At 39.4% G+C, this 20,721-nt stretch overlaps 1 protein-coding gene across 3 annotated transcripts; it reads right to left on the bottom strand.

Moving 5' to 3' along the window:
- Positions 1-412: 412 nt before the first annotated feature.
- Positions 413-20,397, bottom strand: camkk2 (calcium/calmodulin-dependent protein kinase kinase 2). 3 transcript variants are annotated; one of them, XM_026174077.1, is made up of 18 exons: positions 20,055-20,397; positions 12,789-13,101; positions 12,247-12,588; positions 10,702-10,749; positions 9,637-9,690; positions 8,310-8,361; positions 7,721-7,854; positions 7,389-7,425; positions 7,233-7,254; positions 7,027-7,115; positions 5,282-5,481; positions 5,043-5,096; positions 4,889-4,962; positions 4,657-4,744; positions 4,183-4,314; positions 2,785-2,888; positions 2,594-2,647; positions 413-1,685 (listed from the first exon to the last, which is right to left on the bottom strand). In XM_026174077.1, the coding sequence occupies exons 2-18, from the start codon at positions 13,017-13,019 to the stop codon at positions 1,613-1,615; spliced, it is 1,788 nt and encodes a 595-aa protein (XP_026029862.1). In that variant the 5' UTR covers positions 13,020-13,101; positions 20,055-20,397; the 3' UTR covers positions 413-1,612. The 3 variants fall into 3 exon arrangements, with proteins under 3 accessions (XP_026029862.1, XP_026029863.1, XP_026029864.1); XM_026174078.1 differs by lacking the exon at positions 20,055-20,397 and adding an exon at positions 19,732-20,040; XM_026174079.1 differs by lacking the exon at positions 2,594-2,647 and having other exon boundaries at positions 20,055-20,396.
- Between the last annotated feature and the right edge of the window lie 324 nt (positions 20,398-20,721).

The raw sequence follows: 20,721 nt of genomic DNA, 5'->3' as shown, positions 1-20,721 counted from the left end.
TGAGCATCCTGGCAGGGTGACGACAACCCCCATCAGCCTTTTACTGCTGAGGCATAAATAACTTAATGCTTTAGGACCGAAAATGAAGCTCGTTAATAAAAAAAACAAAACAAAAACAAACCTACTTTAAAAGTTGAAATATTTGCAGAGTTGTCTACAGCCCAGACCAAACATGAGAAATGTTTCTAAGTTCAACACTTCGACAATATGCCATGCATAGATTTGTACAAAAAGTCTGCATTTGCACTATGCTTCCATTTTAGACTCACTTCAGCAGCCATTTCTTTATTTATTTATTTCAATTTATCATAGTTTACAAAATGACTTTGAAATGTGCAGTTTTAACATAATATCGGTACCTCCTACAATACAAAAACAAACAAAACTAGTAAAAACATTCACAAGTTTTTTGTTGTTGTTGTTTTAAGCTTGAGGTTCAATTGTGATTTTCTGTTTAATTTGTCTGCATACAGACCTCAACTTGGAGAAGTGAAACAAATACGTGAACACAGTGAAATCATGTGACGCTCGGGATCCGACCACAAAGCCCGTTTTTGTCTAAACAGACCGATTTACAGCTTCAACAACACGTTTAACCTACAGAATCATTTAGAACTAACACGTTGTGTTTTCCCCCAAACACATCAGGTAGTAGCTCACCTTCACCTTCACGCAGGATTTATAGCAAACACCTAAAAATCACATAATTGTACATCTTAAAAAGATTCACCAGAAGCACTAGATCTTTAAAACAAGGAAAGAGGAAGGATGACTTTTTTATGCCCTCTTGTATGCAGCAATGAATGTTATTATTCACAAAGCACTATATCAACTGTATTAAAGCTTTCTGAAAGCTATTGATTGTAGTAAATGAGAAAAAAAACAAAAGTAATGGCTGTACAACAATGTAACTGTTTAGAAATAGCTTATACAGTGTTTGCATTGGGAAAGTAAACACATGCATTCGGTGAAGTAAACATTTTTTCACTCTCCTTTTTTTCCCCATTTTGGGTAAATTCTATAGATACTTCACTCTAAAATGTGTTACCAAACTGGGCACTGCTACCACGAAGCAGAGTGAACCAGACAATCGTTTTTAAGAAAACTGCTTATTTAATTGTTGGTGGTGATGGTGAAGACAACCATCCTGCCCCCCACCCAAAACCCCCCTCCAAATATTCCTTCGTCCCGTATACCTGAAACACAAGTGGCTAGACTATGATAAAACCCGAAACTGTACAGCTGAAGCCTGAGACAAAGCATGCTAGGACTATAAGAGCATGCAGGGTAGGAGAAGGAGTGGGCCAGGCAGAAGGGGGCGAAGGTTGAAAGTAAAGGAGGATGCTCCACCCTTGGATGGTTTCCATGTTACAGTTTAAGTCCCATAACCTTAAATTAAACTGTGTAAGAGGACAGGACAGAATAAAAGCTTAGAAAGTGATCATCAAAGTGCCTTAGAGCATTATTTCCTCCCTTTTGTTAGTGTCTGCCACACTCGACCACCTCCCAAGAAATGATGTGTGGGCTGCAAGTATAAAACTGTGAGTAAAGGGGTTTTGTGCTGTGTGATTGCAGGCAGCCAGATGCCAGCGTGCATATTAAACCTCCCGCATCAGGAAAGAGTCTCATCCTCTCCCACGTAGGGCAGGTTCATACTTCTCATCCCGTCACCGCTTTCCTGTTTCCTAAGTAACACAGCAGAGAGGCAGCGTTAGTTATAGCAGTGCTGTAGGCTCGCTGTCATTCCTATTTCACTGAACAGAGAAAATAATCAGATACTATTAAGCCCTGTTTACTAAGTCAAAGCAACCATTTAGCTGTTACATGGCAGAGTACACCGAGTTCATTTCTACAGCAGATACGGTGAAGGAGAGCCCCAGGAAAGGTTGAAAAAACAAAAACTGGTGAAAGCGGGGAAACAATATCTTAAAAAAGTAAAGATGGCATTAATTTACAGACATGTCCTTTCATTAAATGTCAAGACTGCTTCATGCAAGGGAAAGTAAAAACACATGAAGATAAATGGATGCTCTTGGCCCATGATGAACTGAGTGTGGACAAAAATGCTTTTTATTATGACTTGACTTTTAAAATGCTTCTTTAATTTGTTTTGTTTTGTGGGTCAACCCAGAAAAAAAACCTAATAACCTAATGAACCCTCTGTGATAAAGGACATCGTTCTGTGTATCAGCTGGTCACCCGCTGTTCGCGTAGTTTTGTTTACACTCAGTAGCTTATGTGCGTCCTAATTTATCTTCCATTATATGAATGCCTAATTGAATGACATATTTACAGTATTTCCCCGCTACACAGTTCATACTATACCAAAAGCACCCTCAGACACAGATAACGACAGGAAATTGGATTGCAGGTACTGAAGGTTCTTAAGTGAAGCTCAACATTCCCTAACAAGGCTTCTCCAGACATCCCCAAACCACCAGAGGTTAGTTAACAAATGTGATGCACAGGAGTATTTGACCATCACCACCATACTGGGAGACAGCTGCTTATATCATGCCAGCGGGTCTTAAAATATTCTCTTGACCACTTAAACAGCATTACAGCAGGCAAGAACTATGCCAGCATTATTTACCTTTTTTGGTTACAATGAATGTAGCAGTATCTCACACTGCCTGCTCTGCCTTTCCTACAGGGCAGGAGAAGGGGGAGAGAAATAACACCAACAGTCTTTCAGACAAACTACTCAGCAAGCCTCGGCTGGCTCTGCTGCTGCCTTTTTCTTTAGAGTTTAGAAACTGTAGTGTTTTTGTAAACAGTGCTTACGTGAGGGTTTGCCCTGGAGGACACAAACTGCTGCGGTCCTCCTTCCGGCCCCAGTCAAAGGGGTTTCCGAAGGATCGCTTCCTGAGCATAGTTCTTACCAGGATCTTCAAAAAAGTAAACAGTACTTAGTAATGTAAAGATGAAAAGCTTCAATTTTATACATTTTAAAAATGTCCTTCATTTTAGAGCCCTATCAATGAGAACACAGCTAAAGAACTGATTTCTCCTAGATGTTATTGTCCTACAAAACAGTATGCAGTACTCATCAAAAACCACTATATCATTAATATGTAATTCATATTTAAGAAAATGTTTCTGCTGTGATAACAGATGGCAATGTCGTGGTAGATCTGATGAATTTGGAAGTCAGATGTATTTTCCATTTGTGACTTTTAACTTTTTTTAAGTTAAAAGTCAAACAAAAATGTTAAACAACATTAATTAATGCAGCTAAAGAAAATCTTTTTTTTGAAAAAATGAGTCATGCATCTGCTGTAGCTCAAAGTGTTGAAAGAGGAACTGAGTAGGTGCAGTGCCTCAGCTGTGGGATGGTGCAATGTGACTGAAATTCTTTTTCGTCTTTCGGCTGCTCCCCTTAGGGGTCGCCACAGCGGATCATCTGCCTCCATCTCACCCTATCCCTAGCTTCCTCTTCTGTCACACCAACGCTCAACATGTCCTCCTACATTACATCCATAAACCTTCCCTGAGGTCTTCCGCTTTTCCTCCTGCCTGGCAGCTCCATCTTTAACATCCTTTGTCCAATATATTCACTATCCCCCTCTGCACGTGTCCAAACCATCCCAGCCTTTCCTCTCTAACTCTGTCTCCAAACCACTCAACCTGAGCTCTGCCTCTGATGTGCTTATTCCTATTCCCGGTCTCTCCTAGGGAAAATCTCGAAATTAACTCTGCAAACCATACATCATAGCAGGTCTCACTAGCGTCTTATAAACCTGCCCTTTCCCTCCTGCTGCTATCCTTCTGTCACAAATCACCCATGATATTTATCTCCCACATCACCCTGCCTGCACGGTCTTCTTCGCCTGCACTTTAGATGGTTGACCCCAAGTATTTAAACTTATCTACCTTCACTACCTCTACTCTTTGCAACTTTGCTGGGTTCCATTTCATAAGTTGCTAAAACACTCTGTTGTACTAAGTAATTAAGCTAATTTATACTAATGCAAATTTGCTAAGAAATAATCTTTTGCTCCTGATGGAGCATTCGTTCTCTCTGGTACTTTTTATTACTCTTTCATTGTAGCCGAGTTGCCCATAAATGATACCCAAATGTGATATTTCCTGTTATGACACCAAGAGAAAAGCAAATTAGGGTCTGAAGTGACTGTAATGTTTTTAATGCTTTTGTGAGACAAACATTGTTCACAAACTCACCACTGTTGCCAGGCTGGGGATGTGTTTAACAGAATTCTCCACTTCCTCCTCGGTTACTTCAATAAGCATACAGCAGTTATCGTCCTCAGGGGGAAGTGGCTCAGCACCATGCCTTGTCACCCATGGGTGTACCTGGACACAAGCACAAGGCAAACAAAGGAGTTCTTTGAGTAATCAGATTATGTGCCACACATATAAACTTAGACAGTGTCTTTGGAGGCACAACAGTAAAAATTTACTCAGGCTGAATCTAAGTGCAAAATTATACTTGTTAGATCAACGTAAGCTATTCATTCATATCTATAAATATATGTAAACTGCTATAGATTATACTTCACAAACAGTTGATTTATGAATTTAATGACATAAAAGACTGTAATGTCCAAACAAAAGAACAATAATCCTTTTGACATTTTGTGTGTGTGTGATATTTAAACATGACACACGGCCACCGGCAGCTACCCGTGTGTTTACCTTAATCTGTGGGATCGTTATCCTGGTCTCTGGATTCTTGTCCAGCATTTTCAATAACAAATCCTTGAGATCATCTGATATGTCGGCACTGTTGTAACAAAAACTAATTAGACAACTGAGTAAATATGTTATTGAGAAAGTGCCAAAATTGTGTATTTAATTTAATAAATATGCTATTTATACAATAAACACTGGGAACAGCCATCTGTTAAAAGAGCAAGGCAGAACTTACTGTTCTGGTAACACCACGGGTTGTGTCTTGATTTTTTGATGAAGACTGAGAATGCGCTCATCCATAAATGGACACTGTGAATACAAAAAAAGTGTGTCGATTTTAGCAGGATCACTAGTACCAAAAAAATGTTAATGTTTTTTCCCCAACTCACCTCTCCAAAGACAAAGCAATACAGTGTCACTCCCATGGCCCAAACATCCAAAGCCTTAGCAGAAAAGCAAAACAGGTTTAATTTGATGTGAAAATGATTGTTGGGTAGCTGAGATTCAAAATTTCATAAATGTTTGGAAAGCAGGAACATTTTAATGGAAAAAGAAAATCAAAAACAAAAGTTCTTGCATTTCTGAAAGTCATCCCAAGAGGGCACTAGTTAGCCGAATACTGCTTCACCTTTCCAGAGAAGTTCTTTCTGGTCTCAGAGAGCGTTTCAGGAGCAAGAAAAGCAGGAGTTCCAACTGTGCTGGTCAACAGGGCGTCAGCTCCCTCAAACTGGTTACTAACTCCAAAGTCTGCAATCTTGATGTGTCCATCTTCTCCCACCAGCAGATTCGACGGTTTGACGTCTCTGTGGATGATCCTCTGGTAATGTACTATTAACAGAAAAAACGAACAAATTTTATTATCGCAATCGGGTCACATTTGTAGTATTCACTTTATGGCAGAATTAAGATGTTCTAATGGTGAAAAACGGCTTGACCATTTTTTTTAATGGCTTGGACTCGTGAAGAAAAATCTCTGGTAGTGTAGTTAGACAGCCAGCAAGACGTTTGGTAAATGATGATAAATTATGTCCACACTACCTGGTTAAGATGTGAAAATGAGAGTTAAGTGTGCCTTAATTATTTAAACTGTTTTTAACTAATCTACCTGCACCATGACTAAAACAAGCCTACTTTCCTTTCCAAATGACTCCAGACTGTTTTTGTGTCCATCCCTGCTTGCACTGATATGCATTAAGAGCCGCTGAAATTATGTGAAATGAACTTTGTGGAGTGTTGCTAGAGTCAAGAGCAGCTCAGACAAAGGCCTTGTGTAAATGGCAGGGAAGAGCTGTAGGAGGACAGCACTTGATTGTACAATCAGAGCTTCATCTTCTTACCACAATCATAATTCTAATGGAAAGCATTAGCAGACTTTTATCTCTATAAGGACATGCTGATACTATGCAACATCACTGTAATGAGCTAATTTTTAAACAAAACTATTAGTATGGGAAAAACATCTCTGGCTGATATTTTTCTCCAAAGAGAAGACTGAATTAAAGAAATGACGCAACACAATTTCAGATCTATGGTCTAAGCTGTATTTGTGCTATTATTAGTTCACCTGGTCAGAAAAACCTGGGCTACCAGAATGCAAAGGTGATGTCATATGAATATATACAAAGTTATATGAGCAAGGAAAAAATAAAATGAAAAACTGAATCTCAGAATTTTGTCCAAAAGATAATGAAAAAGATATTCAGCTTTTGAAATTGGTGCCTCTAAATCTGACAAGTATACACTCACCAACCACTTTGTTAGGTACACCTGATAACCTGCTCGTTAACACAAACATTTAATCAGCCGATGGCAGCAACCCAGTACTGTTTAGCAATGTAGACATGGTCAAGAAGACCCGCTGAAGGTCCAACCGAAGAATGGAGTCCGGAGACGAAAAGTGATCTGAGTGAGTTTAAACGTGGCCTGGTCGTTGGTGCCAGATGGGCTGGTCTAAATATTTCAGAAACCAATGATCTACTTGGATTTCTTCCACACACCTTTATTAATCGCCTTGTTGAATCTATGTCATGAAGAATAAGATTAGTTCTGAAGGCATGAAGGGGTCCAACCAAGTATTAGTAAGGTGTACCTAATAAAGTGTCCACTGAGTGCTTTATTTTGTACAAACTGAAAAAAACAACATTTCAAGACTAGAACAACTGTCACAGTCGGCATGACCAAGGTAAACTTGTTTAATGAGCCATTTTGATGTTGTACACAGTGCTGGCCATCTTGGTGGGTTAACAACATAAAATCTGTTGAGGAAAATTAATTCACTTTGCAAGTCAGATTAAATCTATCTACACATGCGTAATAAACACTAATGTAGTCACAGGGTAGGTGGAAGAGTAGCAGGAGGTTTTGAAAACTCACAGTACTCGATTCCCCTGAGAAGATCCTGGAAGTAAAAACGTGCCTGGTCCTCGCTGAAAGGCTTATCGGTCGGCACCTCCATCACAGCCCTAGATACACACGGTACAACATCAACAGGTACACACACAAACACACTCAATTACCAATCATAACTAATGAGACTGGGCTCATTCCAGTGTCACAATCATATAAGAGGCTTAGCTTACCCTTGCTTCACCAGCTCAAACACTGTAACAGAAAACAAAGGAGGTTAGTGAGGACAAGCAAACTAAAAAAAAACAAAACACATCTTTTAAAGATGAGGTTAAAATTGACTTTGTTTTATGCTTGCTGTGATGTGTTGTTGTCTGGCCACAACATACCCATGTACAGATGGTCCTCACCGGGGTCATCCAAAACCTGGCACCACATTGAAGAGGAATGGAAATGTGTGAACACAGATACACAACAGATCATCTTTTGATCTTTTGTACCAGGCAAAGTTAAATATACCTTCGGTGGAATTTCTAATAAGAATACATAGAGTAGAAAGATAGCTTTACAGTCTAACACAATTTATGTACATTTTAAGGTTCTTCAAAATGCCATTGCTGTTTCCTTTCCTTTCTTAACTTGTTTAAAATTAGCGTAATACCAATAAGTAATCCTTAAGAGATCAAATGAAAATATCCACATGTTTTACAAGATTACTCACTTCTACTAGTTTGACTACATTAGGGTGGTCAAGCTTTTTAAGGATGGCAATCTCTTGATAGACTCGCTCCAGCGGCCCTTTAGGTTGGGCAGGCCCCTCGGGAGCGGCTCTTGCCCCACGAGGAGGAGGTCTCCCTGATGGAGGAAACAGGGGACAATATGGGAAGGGTAGAGGGACAGGATAAAGATAGAGTCAAATCCTAAGTATTGGTATGTTCTGTTAACATTAACATTATCATTACAGACATTACAGATGCTCTGCTCTGGCCCTGAATCTAAGAAACTTGGAAAGAAGCTGACTTTTTGAAGATGTTTCATCTCTCATCCGAGAAGCTTTTTAACACCTTGGCCATGTGATGAGACACATGATCAACAGCAGGTCAACAACCCTCTTAAGGGAGAACTTCCACTCGGGTTTAAATACCTGGGACGCTCCACCATTGGTTTTGAGAACTGAAGAAGCTCCTCAGATGAGAAGTGACACGTCTTCAAGAAACTTAAAGAAGTCCAGTCGCTTTTCTTTCCAAGCTCTTTAGATTACCATGAACTGGATGACTGAGACCTTACACAGAAATATGGCCCTTACTTACGTGGGAAACCTGCCTGCCTCATCAGCCTCTTCTTGGAAAGCACCTTCATCGCCTACAGCACAGAGAGGGAAACTTAGTTGGGTTGCAACAGGTTAAGAGAAACAGAAAGAGTCCAGCAGCCAAGAAAGCCAAAGAAAAGATAAACAGCAGCATGCTTACAGGTTTCTTACACTTGCACCCTAAACCTAGAAATTCTGTAGCTTGAAAATGCTTGGTGTGTTTGTCACTGCTGTCACTGTAGACAGCTTTCCTCAATCGTGGTGTGAAATGATTGAAATCTGAGCCGTAACAGACACATTTTCTGCACATTTACATTAAACAGCATTTCAACTGCACTACACCGTCTATCAAGTTTGGTATTTAAGTGGTTACATGTCATAAAGAAAGCCCAACTCCATTCACTACACAGTGTTTTCAAACATCAAATTTCGTCTGGAGGTGCCGACAGGGGTTAACGAGAAGTCTGGGTGGCAGGGTGGAGTCATGTGCCTCAGCTGACCCGATAGCGATTGAGAGCGCAACCTCTCTGACCCAGAGGAAAGGAAGAAAGCTGACTACAAGTTGGGCAGACGATAAGAGCACAACAGCTGAGAGATGCCCTGCGATGCGGATACACGCAAGTCTCCCACCTGTGAGCTTTGGGAGCTCTTATCCATGTCTGCATTCCAAGATGTGTGGAAGTGGACCAACAGTTTCTTGTGATTTCCCTTGCGTAAACATTGTTGACATACTGTTGAATTGTACTTTCTTTTTCTTTTATTTGAGAGCCAGTTCTTGACTGTGCAGACACTGACACAACTGTATCTATCCCTGGTCTAGACAGATCTTTCTGACCAATGTCTCTCTCTCCACCAGATTATGTCTTCAAAAACTGCCAAGGTTGACAGGAATTTGTATCAGACTTGAAGAGAAAGCATGGTGTGTAACAGCGGCATTGTTTGGTAAATATTTCCCTATTCTTTAATAACTTAAATGCCCTCAGTTATTATGTCAATGATATAATCACTGAATGCGACACGGGGCCTTTGTCACTCGGGAGGAATATTAAAATAATCCCTTTGTCGTTGTCAATCGCTATCATGCAGCTTAATGTGAACTGCAGCAATAATCAAGAACGGCAAAAACACAAAAGCCTGAAATGATGTGTTATTACATTAGTCGACGAGCTCAATTATCTGGAGACATGTTCACATGCAGAGGCTCCACATCAAATCACACCAGTAAATATTACAAGAGGGGTTGATTATTGCAAAGTTAACCAGCGGTCGCCTGACCTGTGATAAGGAAATAAATCACATCTGGACTCGCATGTGCATTACAAACTCACATAGTATGTGTTGTCATCCTCATTGTAAGCCAACTTGACAACACCATAGGAGCCCTGTCCGGAAACAAGCAAAAAAGAAAACATGAGGGAAAAATCTGAATAAATAAATATATATATGTGCTGTCAGCGTTACTCTCGTTAAAATGACGTTAACCCCATAACCACATTAATGCGGCAAATCTCCATTAGCGAGTTAGCGCGGATCGCCCCGTCATTTTAACGAGATTAACGCTGACAGCACTAATATATATATATTAAGCAGTTAGTTCTTAATGTGACACTAAAAGTGTAACGCAAATGCAAAGGAATACATAGATACACACAGGAATAAATACACAAACACACAAGGGAATTGAGTGGGCTGCTTCAAAATGAGAACAGAGAAATTTCAAATCATCGCTCCTCTCTCTCTTTCATTTTTGATTTCAGGCTAATTAAGGAAACTGGATCTGGTTTATGCTATCAAGCTTCCCTGCCCACACACAGGAAATTCAGGATAAAAAGTAGGCCTAATTACAAGCCTGTGTGTACGAACAAAAACAAACAGAGAGAGAGAGAGAGGGCAGTGTCGGTTCCTGCTGGGGGAGCAGATTGCAGATTGGAGAGACAGCACACAGCTCATCCTACAGTCCCGGAGATAAACTGATAACACAAGTTTCTCCAACAATTCAAAGAGGCTTTAACTGTCTCCACTGTGCTCAAAAGCGCACACATTAAAAGGTCTACCTACATACGGAAATACACACACATTCTGCCTTAACGATGCCCACAATCTAAAACATTCATATAGGCACACACACCCACTCACTCATACACACACACACTCTCCAAGCCTTGCACAACCCTTAGAGAGTGCTATTTTTACCAGCCTCTCATCCATCTTCCAACTCTCCCATGGCCTCGTGGTTTACACAGAGTTTGGGAAATGAGGACAGCCGGGAAGGAGGATATCAGAGACTGTCCTTGATGATGTGTGCTACTTGACAGACATGCAGTAGGCGGACGGGAGGAGAAAATGGAAGAGTCAGTGAAAGGGAGCAATCAGTGAGCTGTCTCTCATGGTACCTTTCCAATCTCATCTTTCAGCTTGTACTGGTTGAGTTGAACACAGTCCTTTAAGAGGGAGCGAGAGAGGGGAAAAAAGAAAACAATCGTCACATCATCATGAGTATTCCTACAAAATCTGCCTGAATGTTGTCTTGAACCTCAAATTTGCCTTTAACACTTTCTCTCCATTAACATTTTTTAATACATTTCTTCATACCAGCCACTGATTTGCTGCCCTCTAAATCAGGACAATTACTCATTTTTTATGCAATCCAGTTTAAATCAAATTTCACTTCTAATCAATAATAAATTCAACTGTAATCAACAGGACTCATCAAAGACAAGAATGGATAAATCACAAAGAAAAATGTATATATATTTGAAAACTATCTTTTCAAAACTCCCAAGGACACCTTAAAGTACCGGTACACAATGACAGAATCACAGTAAATTATGGTAGAGCTGCTAATCTAAACATTTTTCCATTTTTTTGTTTTGAACAACAGAGAGGAGCTGACAGATGTGTGAAGGCTTTTCAGTCAAATGCATTGTTAAAGTAGAATGATAAGTGAAAGGGTTAATCTAACATCATGTAGATCTCATGTAGATATCGTCAAGATTTAGGCAGTTGTACTACTCTTCCTGATACTTCTCTTCGCCATTGTCATTAAGAGCTTGGTGTGTGTGTTTGTGCTAGGATATTTTGAAGAGTGTCAAAAAGACAGCTTAGCAGTACAAAGCCTGTGAGAGAGAGAAAAGGAGTAAGAATAGGGAAAAATTCAATAGATTTTCTTCAGTATGAAGGGCAGAGCTAATAAAGTTGGAGCTTATTGATATTACAGTCTTGGCTTCCATTCCAAAGGCTGTCCCACACATCATTAAAACACATTTCTAAATGTCATTTATTTGACTGCTCCTCTCTAGACTGCAAGACATATCTGCAGGATATCTCTAAATATTTCACCTAATTAACCTTTATCACTATCAATATGTAATTCTGAGAAAGCAAAATGTCTCTTCAGCCTGCTGCTCTGAAAAATCCTAACTACAACTACATGTAACAGCTACACAGCTACATCTACTTGGACTATAAAACCTTACCTTTGTGTCCACAAAGCTTGCTCTTTATCACTTTGCTGCTGATTTTAAGACAAATGCACATGTAGTTCTTACTGTCAGACAGCTGTGGTATTACTTATGACACACTAACATGTGTGGGGCACTTTAGTGCCTCGCTCTGTGTCATTAGTTAGGTTATCCATGTGTAATGGTTTATGCAATACACAATGCTGAAGGGAATACAATGAGTCACATGGTGCAAAAATTACATAATAACCAAAATATTATGGCATATGCTGCAACCTCATTATAACTCATACTGACTTAGCACTCGTGGTAGATATTAAACTACTGCTACCAATATGGCTAACACTTATTATATAGCACGATTAATTTGATTTAGCTATATTTTCTCCATTTAACGCAGGCTGAAACACATTGCAAGCTACAAAATCCTTATACCATTAAAACTGAAACTAAATTAGCTTTAATGCTTAATCATACCTGGAGGTCTGTGATGGAAACACTGTGGGACTCCACAGTGGGCCGGCGGGGCAGGCGTGGAGAAGAATGAGGTGACGTGATGGGGGAGTACGGTAACGATGGATAAATATAGCGCCCATTAAGTCCTGGTGAGCTACAGGGTGAGGTTGCTGTTTGTGAGCGCTCCTGCAGAGAGAGTTTCCTGTCTGAAAAGTTTAACCTTCCCCTTTGCTCTTGGCTTCCGGGTAGTAGAGCTTCTGGCCGACCAACTGTATGAGACAGAAGGTCACAGGATGGAGTCCGGAAAGGTGCTGCCACAGAGGAAGCTGGCTCCGGCGTCTCTGAACTGTCCATTTCTTCTACCTGACATGAGATGGATTTGAATGGTTTATACTTCTCTTACTTACTAATCATCCACTTCATATCCTCTATTCACCTGCACCTTGATGTACTTACGGTTCTACTAGACAAAGATTGTTATATGTAAAATCCTGCTAAACCTTACACTTCATACAGTAGACATCAACATCTCTAGCATGAACCCTTGCCTTTGTTGCTCTTACCTCTTCCTCCCCAGCCTCTCCAGGCGGTCGGCTGGGTTCATACTCTGTTACGACAATTAGGGACTCCATTGGATCCGGCGAGGGTGTCTCAGAGTGGGTGTTTAAAGGTGGGGCAGGACAGCTGCACAGTAGATCAGGCAAGGGCTGAGAGGGTTGCATTGGATTTGCATGACTGCTGCAAGAGGCTGGAGGCTCAGCAGATGGCCAAGGGGTTACATGACAAGGAAACATGGTGCCTCTTCACAAAGACTGCCAACCAGTGCTCCATCAGATGGGAACGTATGGGGAATGTCTCTTAATCTATGACAGCAAACTAAAAAATGAGAAAGTGCATGTGATTAATACTTCACACCCTTACAACTTCTGTGTTATTTTCTTTTTTATTATGACCATCTCCTAGAGTATGCTGCAGATAGTCCGTTCTTACACTATCCCAGAGGTTGTACTCTGAACCTTGTAACCTTTAATCTATAATTATGTCTGCAATCATGCAAATGATTCACGGTGATTGCTTGTTAAGATTCAAAACCACTCAACTTTCAAGATATTTTCACTACGTTCAAGTATATTTATATTTATTTATATAAATATTAGAAGTGGCACGATACCACTTTTTTATGTAAGATAAGATAAGATAAGATAACCTTTATTAGTCCCACACGTGGGAAATTAGTTTTGTCACAGCAGGAGTGGACAGTGCAAAAGTTATGAGGCAAAAATGAGAATACAATAAGAATAAATACAGTACACAACTGTACAGAATAGAATAAAATAAAATACTATATACAGTAGAATAAAATAAAATAAATATACAATAAGATAAAAATAGAATACAAATACAAATACTATATACAACTGAGTAAAAATACAACGATGACAGAAAGGATTATTGCACTTAGTATTATTATGTCTGATACCAATACTGATATCATAAATTTGTATATCTGCCGATACCGATATAAATCCAATATAGGGTATTTCATAATCAATAAAATGTTTTTTTAAATATTTTGCTGCATTTTGTATAAGTTCATACTCAAGTTTAAAAAAAACCCAAAACACTAAAGCTATTTTTTTTTTACCTATATGCAAAAAAATACACTGCACCCAAAATATTTCATAGTTCAGCAATACTGATCAATCTAATAAAGTTAAACCTACACCATCCTCCCTATTCTGGTATTTTAAAGAGTGCTTAGTGGAAATATTAAACAACCTAACTAATAGGTATGCCAACTCCCAGCAAAAAAATAAAAAATAAAAATAGGGAACCACCCCCCACCCTCATAATGCTTAATTGACATAATGGACTTTAATTTAAAGCACGTGTAAAAGAAAATAAAAATTTTTTAAAATGCACATAAGTCAATAATTTTTCTACAATAATTAAATAGATTCAACATCTTTCTTCAACAGAATTGCAAATGAAAAAGTACTGCAGCTTTCTAGGTTATAAATTTGACTTAATAGTTACTATATACAATAATGGATTTCTATACATTTTACATCAGACGAAAACTTTGACTGTAAGATTCAGATAATTATTTATTAAAAGCTAGAAATGACAATTAGAAAGAAAAGTATGTCTTTGTGCCCCCTTTTCCCTGTTCATGCCCTATCGGCCCCGCTGGCTAAACTTTGCTAGACCCGCCCCTGCACACTTACCAGCCGTCAGCTACATAGAAAAAGATCCTGGTGTAGAAAGTAATATTAAATAAATTCTAACAACAGATTATCAAGCTTAAACGTGCTGCTGTTGTTTATCCGCTGGTTTCCTCTTTCTGGCGCAAAGTGGGCGATAAACAAACAAGAGAGACGGTAGTCGTGACAGAAAAGCCGATCACCTGATCATTGATCAGTTTCATGATTGAAGTAGCAACAGGAGAGGGAGGGAGAGAGAAGAGGCAGTCGCTCCATATATTGGTTGTTAAGCTTAACGTGGGAATGCTTTACGAACATTCAGAGATGAACTTACACACTTGCTTTACTTCTCTAGGATAGCTTTCTCCGAGATGAAATGCTGGTTTATGAGCGCGTAGCGAGGCTCCAGATGCTCAACCAGACCCCGGACAAGTCTCGCACGCCACAGCCGCTCTATCACGAGATGCACACTGCTCCGATGTGCTAAGGTTATGAGCTAGGTTACACTATGTCACTAGTTTTGTGAGGTGCTTTGTGATATTTAATGGATCAGATTACATTTTTTATTTCTCTCCGATATCCCATCCAGTAATTTAGATCAGTATCGGACCAATACCGATACGTAATATCGGATCGGTCCATCTCTAATAAATATATATATTCAATAAATTGGATTTGGATTTAGGGGAATAAATATATTAAAAAATGAATACAACCTAATAACACATAGTACACAAATATCCTTATTATCTTTATTGAGGTGCAAAGCAATACATCTACACATTATCTCATCATCAGCAAATATTAATTAAACCAATAGCAATATAATGTGTTTGTAAAAGATGCAATTTCCTATTCATACAGTCCCTTTTGCCAGAGTTCTCCTAGTAACATCTGCACAGTCACCTGGACTACTAGACATTACTCTTACACTTCACCTGTGATTTGGGTGAAGCCAGATTAAACAAACTACTAAACTTCAGTTCCACTATTAATAATTTTAGCTTGATGCACAGTAAGCCAACTTCACTGAAAAGGTGCATACTTCCCCTGTTTTTGAACTGGTGCCATACAACTTTAAACTGTGAACTGGGAGCCGAAATTAAGAAAAACAGAGGTTGACTGTTTCTTTTCAGCCAAGAATAATTTAGGGCTGGCATAAATCCTGTGACAAAGTATGGTAAAATTTACATGTAAGGTTCAATTATCCACAGAGCCTGAGCAGCACGACCCAACTTGTGGGTGTAATGAAAACGTGTGGGATAAACAATCAGGGATGCTGTTCACTGGCTCTGAAACATAAGCAGATAGGGCTGCTTCCATAAGAAACATCCATGGTGCAGAAATTTTCCCACACGTTCTGTTAGGTGATAATTAATTCAGGCAAACGCGTCTAGTATCGCAAACTACAGATACAATGCATCTATAAACGCATGGGTGCAGTCTGCTTTTGATGTTGGGCACACAGTAGCGTGGTGGTTAATTTTTATCTGTGAAGCATCTAACCAAAACCATTTCTTGCATAATTAAAAGAGGCTAATTTCCATCTTGAAATCCACTCAGTTTATTATTTGCCTATTACGTGACAGAGAAATGGAGACAGGAGAAAAGAGAAGAGGAAAAAGAAACAGACAGATCCCCTATATTTTCTGTCATGGTTTTGACAGGATTGTGGCACTGTCGGTGTGTGGGAGCTGAGTAAACCTCACAGATACAGAGAAAAAAAACAACAAAGGGAAGCCATAAGGCAAGCAAGACAGTGGGAGATCCAGCCAAGCTAAGAGCGAGAACCATGTGTGGGAAGAAACACCCACTCCAGGTGGGCTCTCTTCTTTCACTGCCAACCTATATATACAGTACTATTGTAATGTAAACTGACAAAAGAGGAAAAGAAATGCTGCACATTACAGAATAACAGTTTAATAAGAAGGAACTGAAATTGCTGGGTGTTTTAACTGCCAAGTCTATTTAGCCACTTAAATTACCCCCTTGTGATTTTTTTAAATGTTTTTTTAACTGTTATGTTAAAACATTTTCAAAACCAGAAACATTTTCATTTCAATTTTGCTGTAGAGGATAAATGTTGCTTATTTGCGTCTTTCTCAAGTCAATTTAACACCTCTGGCTTTCATGACCTCTGAAAACTATTTCCCATAATAAGTTCAACAGGGTAGATGTACTTAAGGAACATGAGACTTTTTCAGATAAATAAAGGCAAATATTGCAAACTACACAAAAGGCAGCCGCTAAAGCGTTCAAGTTTCAAAATAGAACAAACAAAACAGACTAAATTGTCAATTCCACTTAGAAACAAAATATTAATTCTAAAAATAATCTTAGTTTGTTTTACAGAAGAACAGACAAAACTGACTAACTTTTGTCAATATCAAATAAACTGAGAACTAAAAGGAAATTCTCAATCTCTCCTTGTTGTATAGCTGAGCTTTTCAAACAGTTTTAACAGTTACTTTAGTCTGACAAAAGCCGAATGACGAATTAGCGCTTCCAGTCAGAGACTGAGGCTACGTCCACACGTACACGGGTATGTTTGAAAACGGAGATTTTCCGTTTTCGTTTTAAAAAATAATCCCGTCCACACATAAAGGCGGAAATGAAGGAAAACGCTGCTATGAACATGCCAAAGCAGCAGGTGGCGCTAGATTCCTAACCGTGCAGAAATGTTGGCCAATCAGAAGTCTAGAAGCCTCGGTGGGAAAAAGTAAACAAAGCTGGGGCATAGAAGCAGAACCGAGTCGTATGTGTGGACGGACAGTAACTGTGTGTATATGTAAGCATTTAAACACTGCAGAGAGTAGAATTAACAGTAACAGTATTGTAGAAATTCATTTCACCGAAACAATAACGTGGCGCACAGTGTGACGCATGCACCAGTTTATTGTATTTCCAGACTTGTTTTCGGCACAATTTACAGTGCACGCTACTCTGTTTTTGTCAGACTTGAAATAGCCGAAACACCTTCACACTACGGAACTTCTTTGGCTCTTCCGTTCGACAATCTCTCCGGCATTGGAACCATCATCTGTTTTCTCTTCGGTCACGCTCGGTTGATTTTTCTAGTCGGCACACTCATTTCCTCCATTACCCGCTGGCTGCTTCCCAAACAAACACACGTGCGGCTTGGCACTCTGACATGTTATTAAAAGCAGATACTTTTTGGTTGGTTTTAATTCATTAAAACAAAAGTATTCCGACTAGAAGTGAGTGTTAACTTACCCAGTTTGACCTACAGATACACAGATGACACAAAACAAGGCCTGTTTCCATAAAAACAAAAGGGTGTTTATGCAGTATCATCAGTTGATGATGGCATAAACTCCAAACGTGACATTGTAACTGTTAGTCAGACAAGACAATATTACTGCAAATCTCATTTCCTACCTAGAAGGGCTGGGTTTTCAGCAGGAGATGTACTTGAATGCTGAAATCACGATGATTCGGTTTGATACAATATTTTGCATCCACTATTTGCTAAAGTCATTTTTGAAACTGCAAACTCCCAATTCCCTCGCACTAAAGATAAATACGCTACCTCAAAGGTCACCAAGTTTCTGTGACACAAGAGAACTGCACAGACTTCAATTTCATTTTTGTACAAAAACACTGTGCATCATTAATGACTGAACTGCTGGCTAAAGCCCAAAACTTCCCTGATCCCTGCGGATCACAGCAGCACGACGAAGAACAAGGAGTCAGATTTGAGCCTCGAGAAACACCAACAGATGCTGCCTAGCTCCAGATGCCATACCGTGCCTTTTATCATAGCAAAAATCATGTGACCTGCCTGTCACTATCTAAGCGGGAGAGGATGGGAGGGGAAGAGAGGACTTATCACAACTTGCAGGGGGTCCAAGCCATGTAGAGCATTAATAACAACACAGGCACTGTGTTATGGAAATACCAGTACAACACAGGGCCATCTGGAGCAGAGGAGGATCCCCAGCTTCATTAAAAGATCAACAGGGTTACACTGTCAGCGATGTCCGGCACCGTGCAAGAGATAAGCTCCTGTAAATGGAGGAATTATTGTCCTTGATCAACTTAGCTGCAGTGTTGCCACATAATCACAGCACAATTTAGGGAGAATCCGAAAAACTCATTTGGTGACCCAGACATTAAATTGAATTTATTTATTTCAATTTTATTTATATAGCAAGCTGCATTTTATTGCAAGATAAAGACAATCCAACAGAGAGAAACCCACCAATCTGAGGGTCCTCGATACGAAAGCACTTGACAATGGTGGAGAAAAAGATCTACCTTTTAACAGCCCTCCAGTGGATTCATGGAGGGGCAGCAATGCAAACTCCACAAAGACTCTGTGATAATATGTATCAGTCATGCCCTACGTTACAATGGCACAAATCAAATATCAGCCATTTGAATCAGCTGTGTTGGATCAAGGACACATCTAAAACCTGCAGGACACCAGCCCTCGAGGCCTGGAGTTGCCCACCCCTGTGTTAAACGGTTTTAATGATATGACACAAGAGGGGACAGAGATAGTAAGGGATATTTAAAGGATTAAGAAAACTGGGATTAACAGGTTAATGGGATTAATTAATGGGTAAAATATGTTAAACCTATTAAATTGGATTTTAATTTTCTTATTGTTTTGTTTTTACTCTAACTTATTTATTTGTGTATTATTTAAAGTGTGCACCTTATCTCTCTTCACCTCTCTATTGGACAAACTTAATTTGTACACATATTGTACTAGTTCTGTTACCAGGCTTCAAAACATAAATTGCTGAATGAAAACAAAGAATTTCAATAATAATAATTATTATTATTATAATTATAATTATAAAAATAATATGGTACAAGTAAATTTAAAGGGCATTTTCCAGAATGAAGGTCCAGCACATTAAATGTGTTTCGACACATTTCTACTCTGTATCTACTGAAAGGTTAAGGCTAACCTTATAAAATAACCACTAAACCTACTATATCAAAGTTAAAGTTCAATTTATTCCTGTAGAGTGATGCCAGGAGTTAAATGTGTCAAATATATATACTTTAAATGGTTTTCCAAAACAAAAAATAACATAATGATAACTAAAATAAAAAACATCGGGGACTCTGTGCCATCAGAGGCTTTCTCTCCTCAAGAATATGTCAGCGCAACTTCCCAAAATGGTAACATTAGATGTTACCAGAGCCCAACATGAAGATTTGAGACTAAACCGAGACTCTGCAATTTCACAAACACACAAACAATCTTTGAGATAACCGACAAACAATAACACATGCAACTGGCACCACCGGATTTCGTGTTACTTACACCCACAGATAAGAGCTGCTACATCGACTGTAAATGTCAAAGCGGTTAAGCTGCTCCGGTGTTGTTTGGGCGTTCACAAAGTCACCGCCGTCTCAAGTCTAAGCTAACTTAGCTCTGAGCTTCTAAGCCAACCAGCTCAGCTAACGTTAGCAGCTGCCTCATCTGGCAAGATACAGATGTTGTGGATGAAGGAGTCAGTGATGCTAGTACGTCCCAGTAACGTTCATGCTACAGCCGCTGGCAAAGATGCAGGAAGCAATCGTTTAAAAAAAGAAAAAGAAAATTGTATATATACTGTGTGATTTAACAAACAAAAACCTTACCTTGGCGTGTTATTTAGGCCTACAAGTGAGAAATGTAAGACTCCCCCTCCTTCCTCGTCTGCTGTGTGAGTAGCTTCTGCCCTGCGACAGCTAGCTAGCTGTTTGAGAAACGGAGACTGTAACAGACTGAGAACCGATGTTTTGACGGACCAATCCAGCTGAGCACGCAGGTCCCGTGCTTCACATGGAGGAAATGATAACTGCAGGCATTTAACGCAACGCTTTTATATGCTAACAAACAACCTAAGCTACTTCCGCTGAAGGCTACGATGCCCTTTTGCCTTCTTTTATTTCACGAGTTTTAAATATAACATTCACGGTTCCTGGTCGTTTCTGCCTCAACTGCTTTATGACCTAGTGGCACCATCTTGTGGTGTACTGGAGAGTTGGACCTAGTAAAATAAACTGGCCTTGGCTCTTTAATGATGGGCACATTTTATTTAGAGGTCTAACATAATAAGACTATTATATTTAGGATGGCTGTGATGGCTACCAGGACACTACAGCCAAGCCACTCTCATTACACGTCCTTTGTGTCTATGTGGTTTTGCATCTGATAGCCATTATCTTTAAATCATTGAGCTTCCTGCACTGTCTCCACAGTACATACTGTATATTATTGTAACAGATCTTGCTTGCTCTGCATTTGGTATAAAATGCTCTCTAG

Source organism: Astatotilapia calliptera, chromosome 7 (assembly GCF_900246225.1).
Source record: "Astatotilapia calliptera chromosome 7, fAstCal1.2, whole genome shotgun sequence".
NCBI classification, from domain to species: Eukaryota; Metazoa; Chordata; class Actinopteri; order Cichliformes; family Cichlidae; genus Astatotilapia; species Astatotilapia calliptera.
The sequence above is the reverse complement of the archived record's forward strand: the minus strand, read 5'-3'. Positions and strand labels throughout refer to the sequence as shown.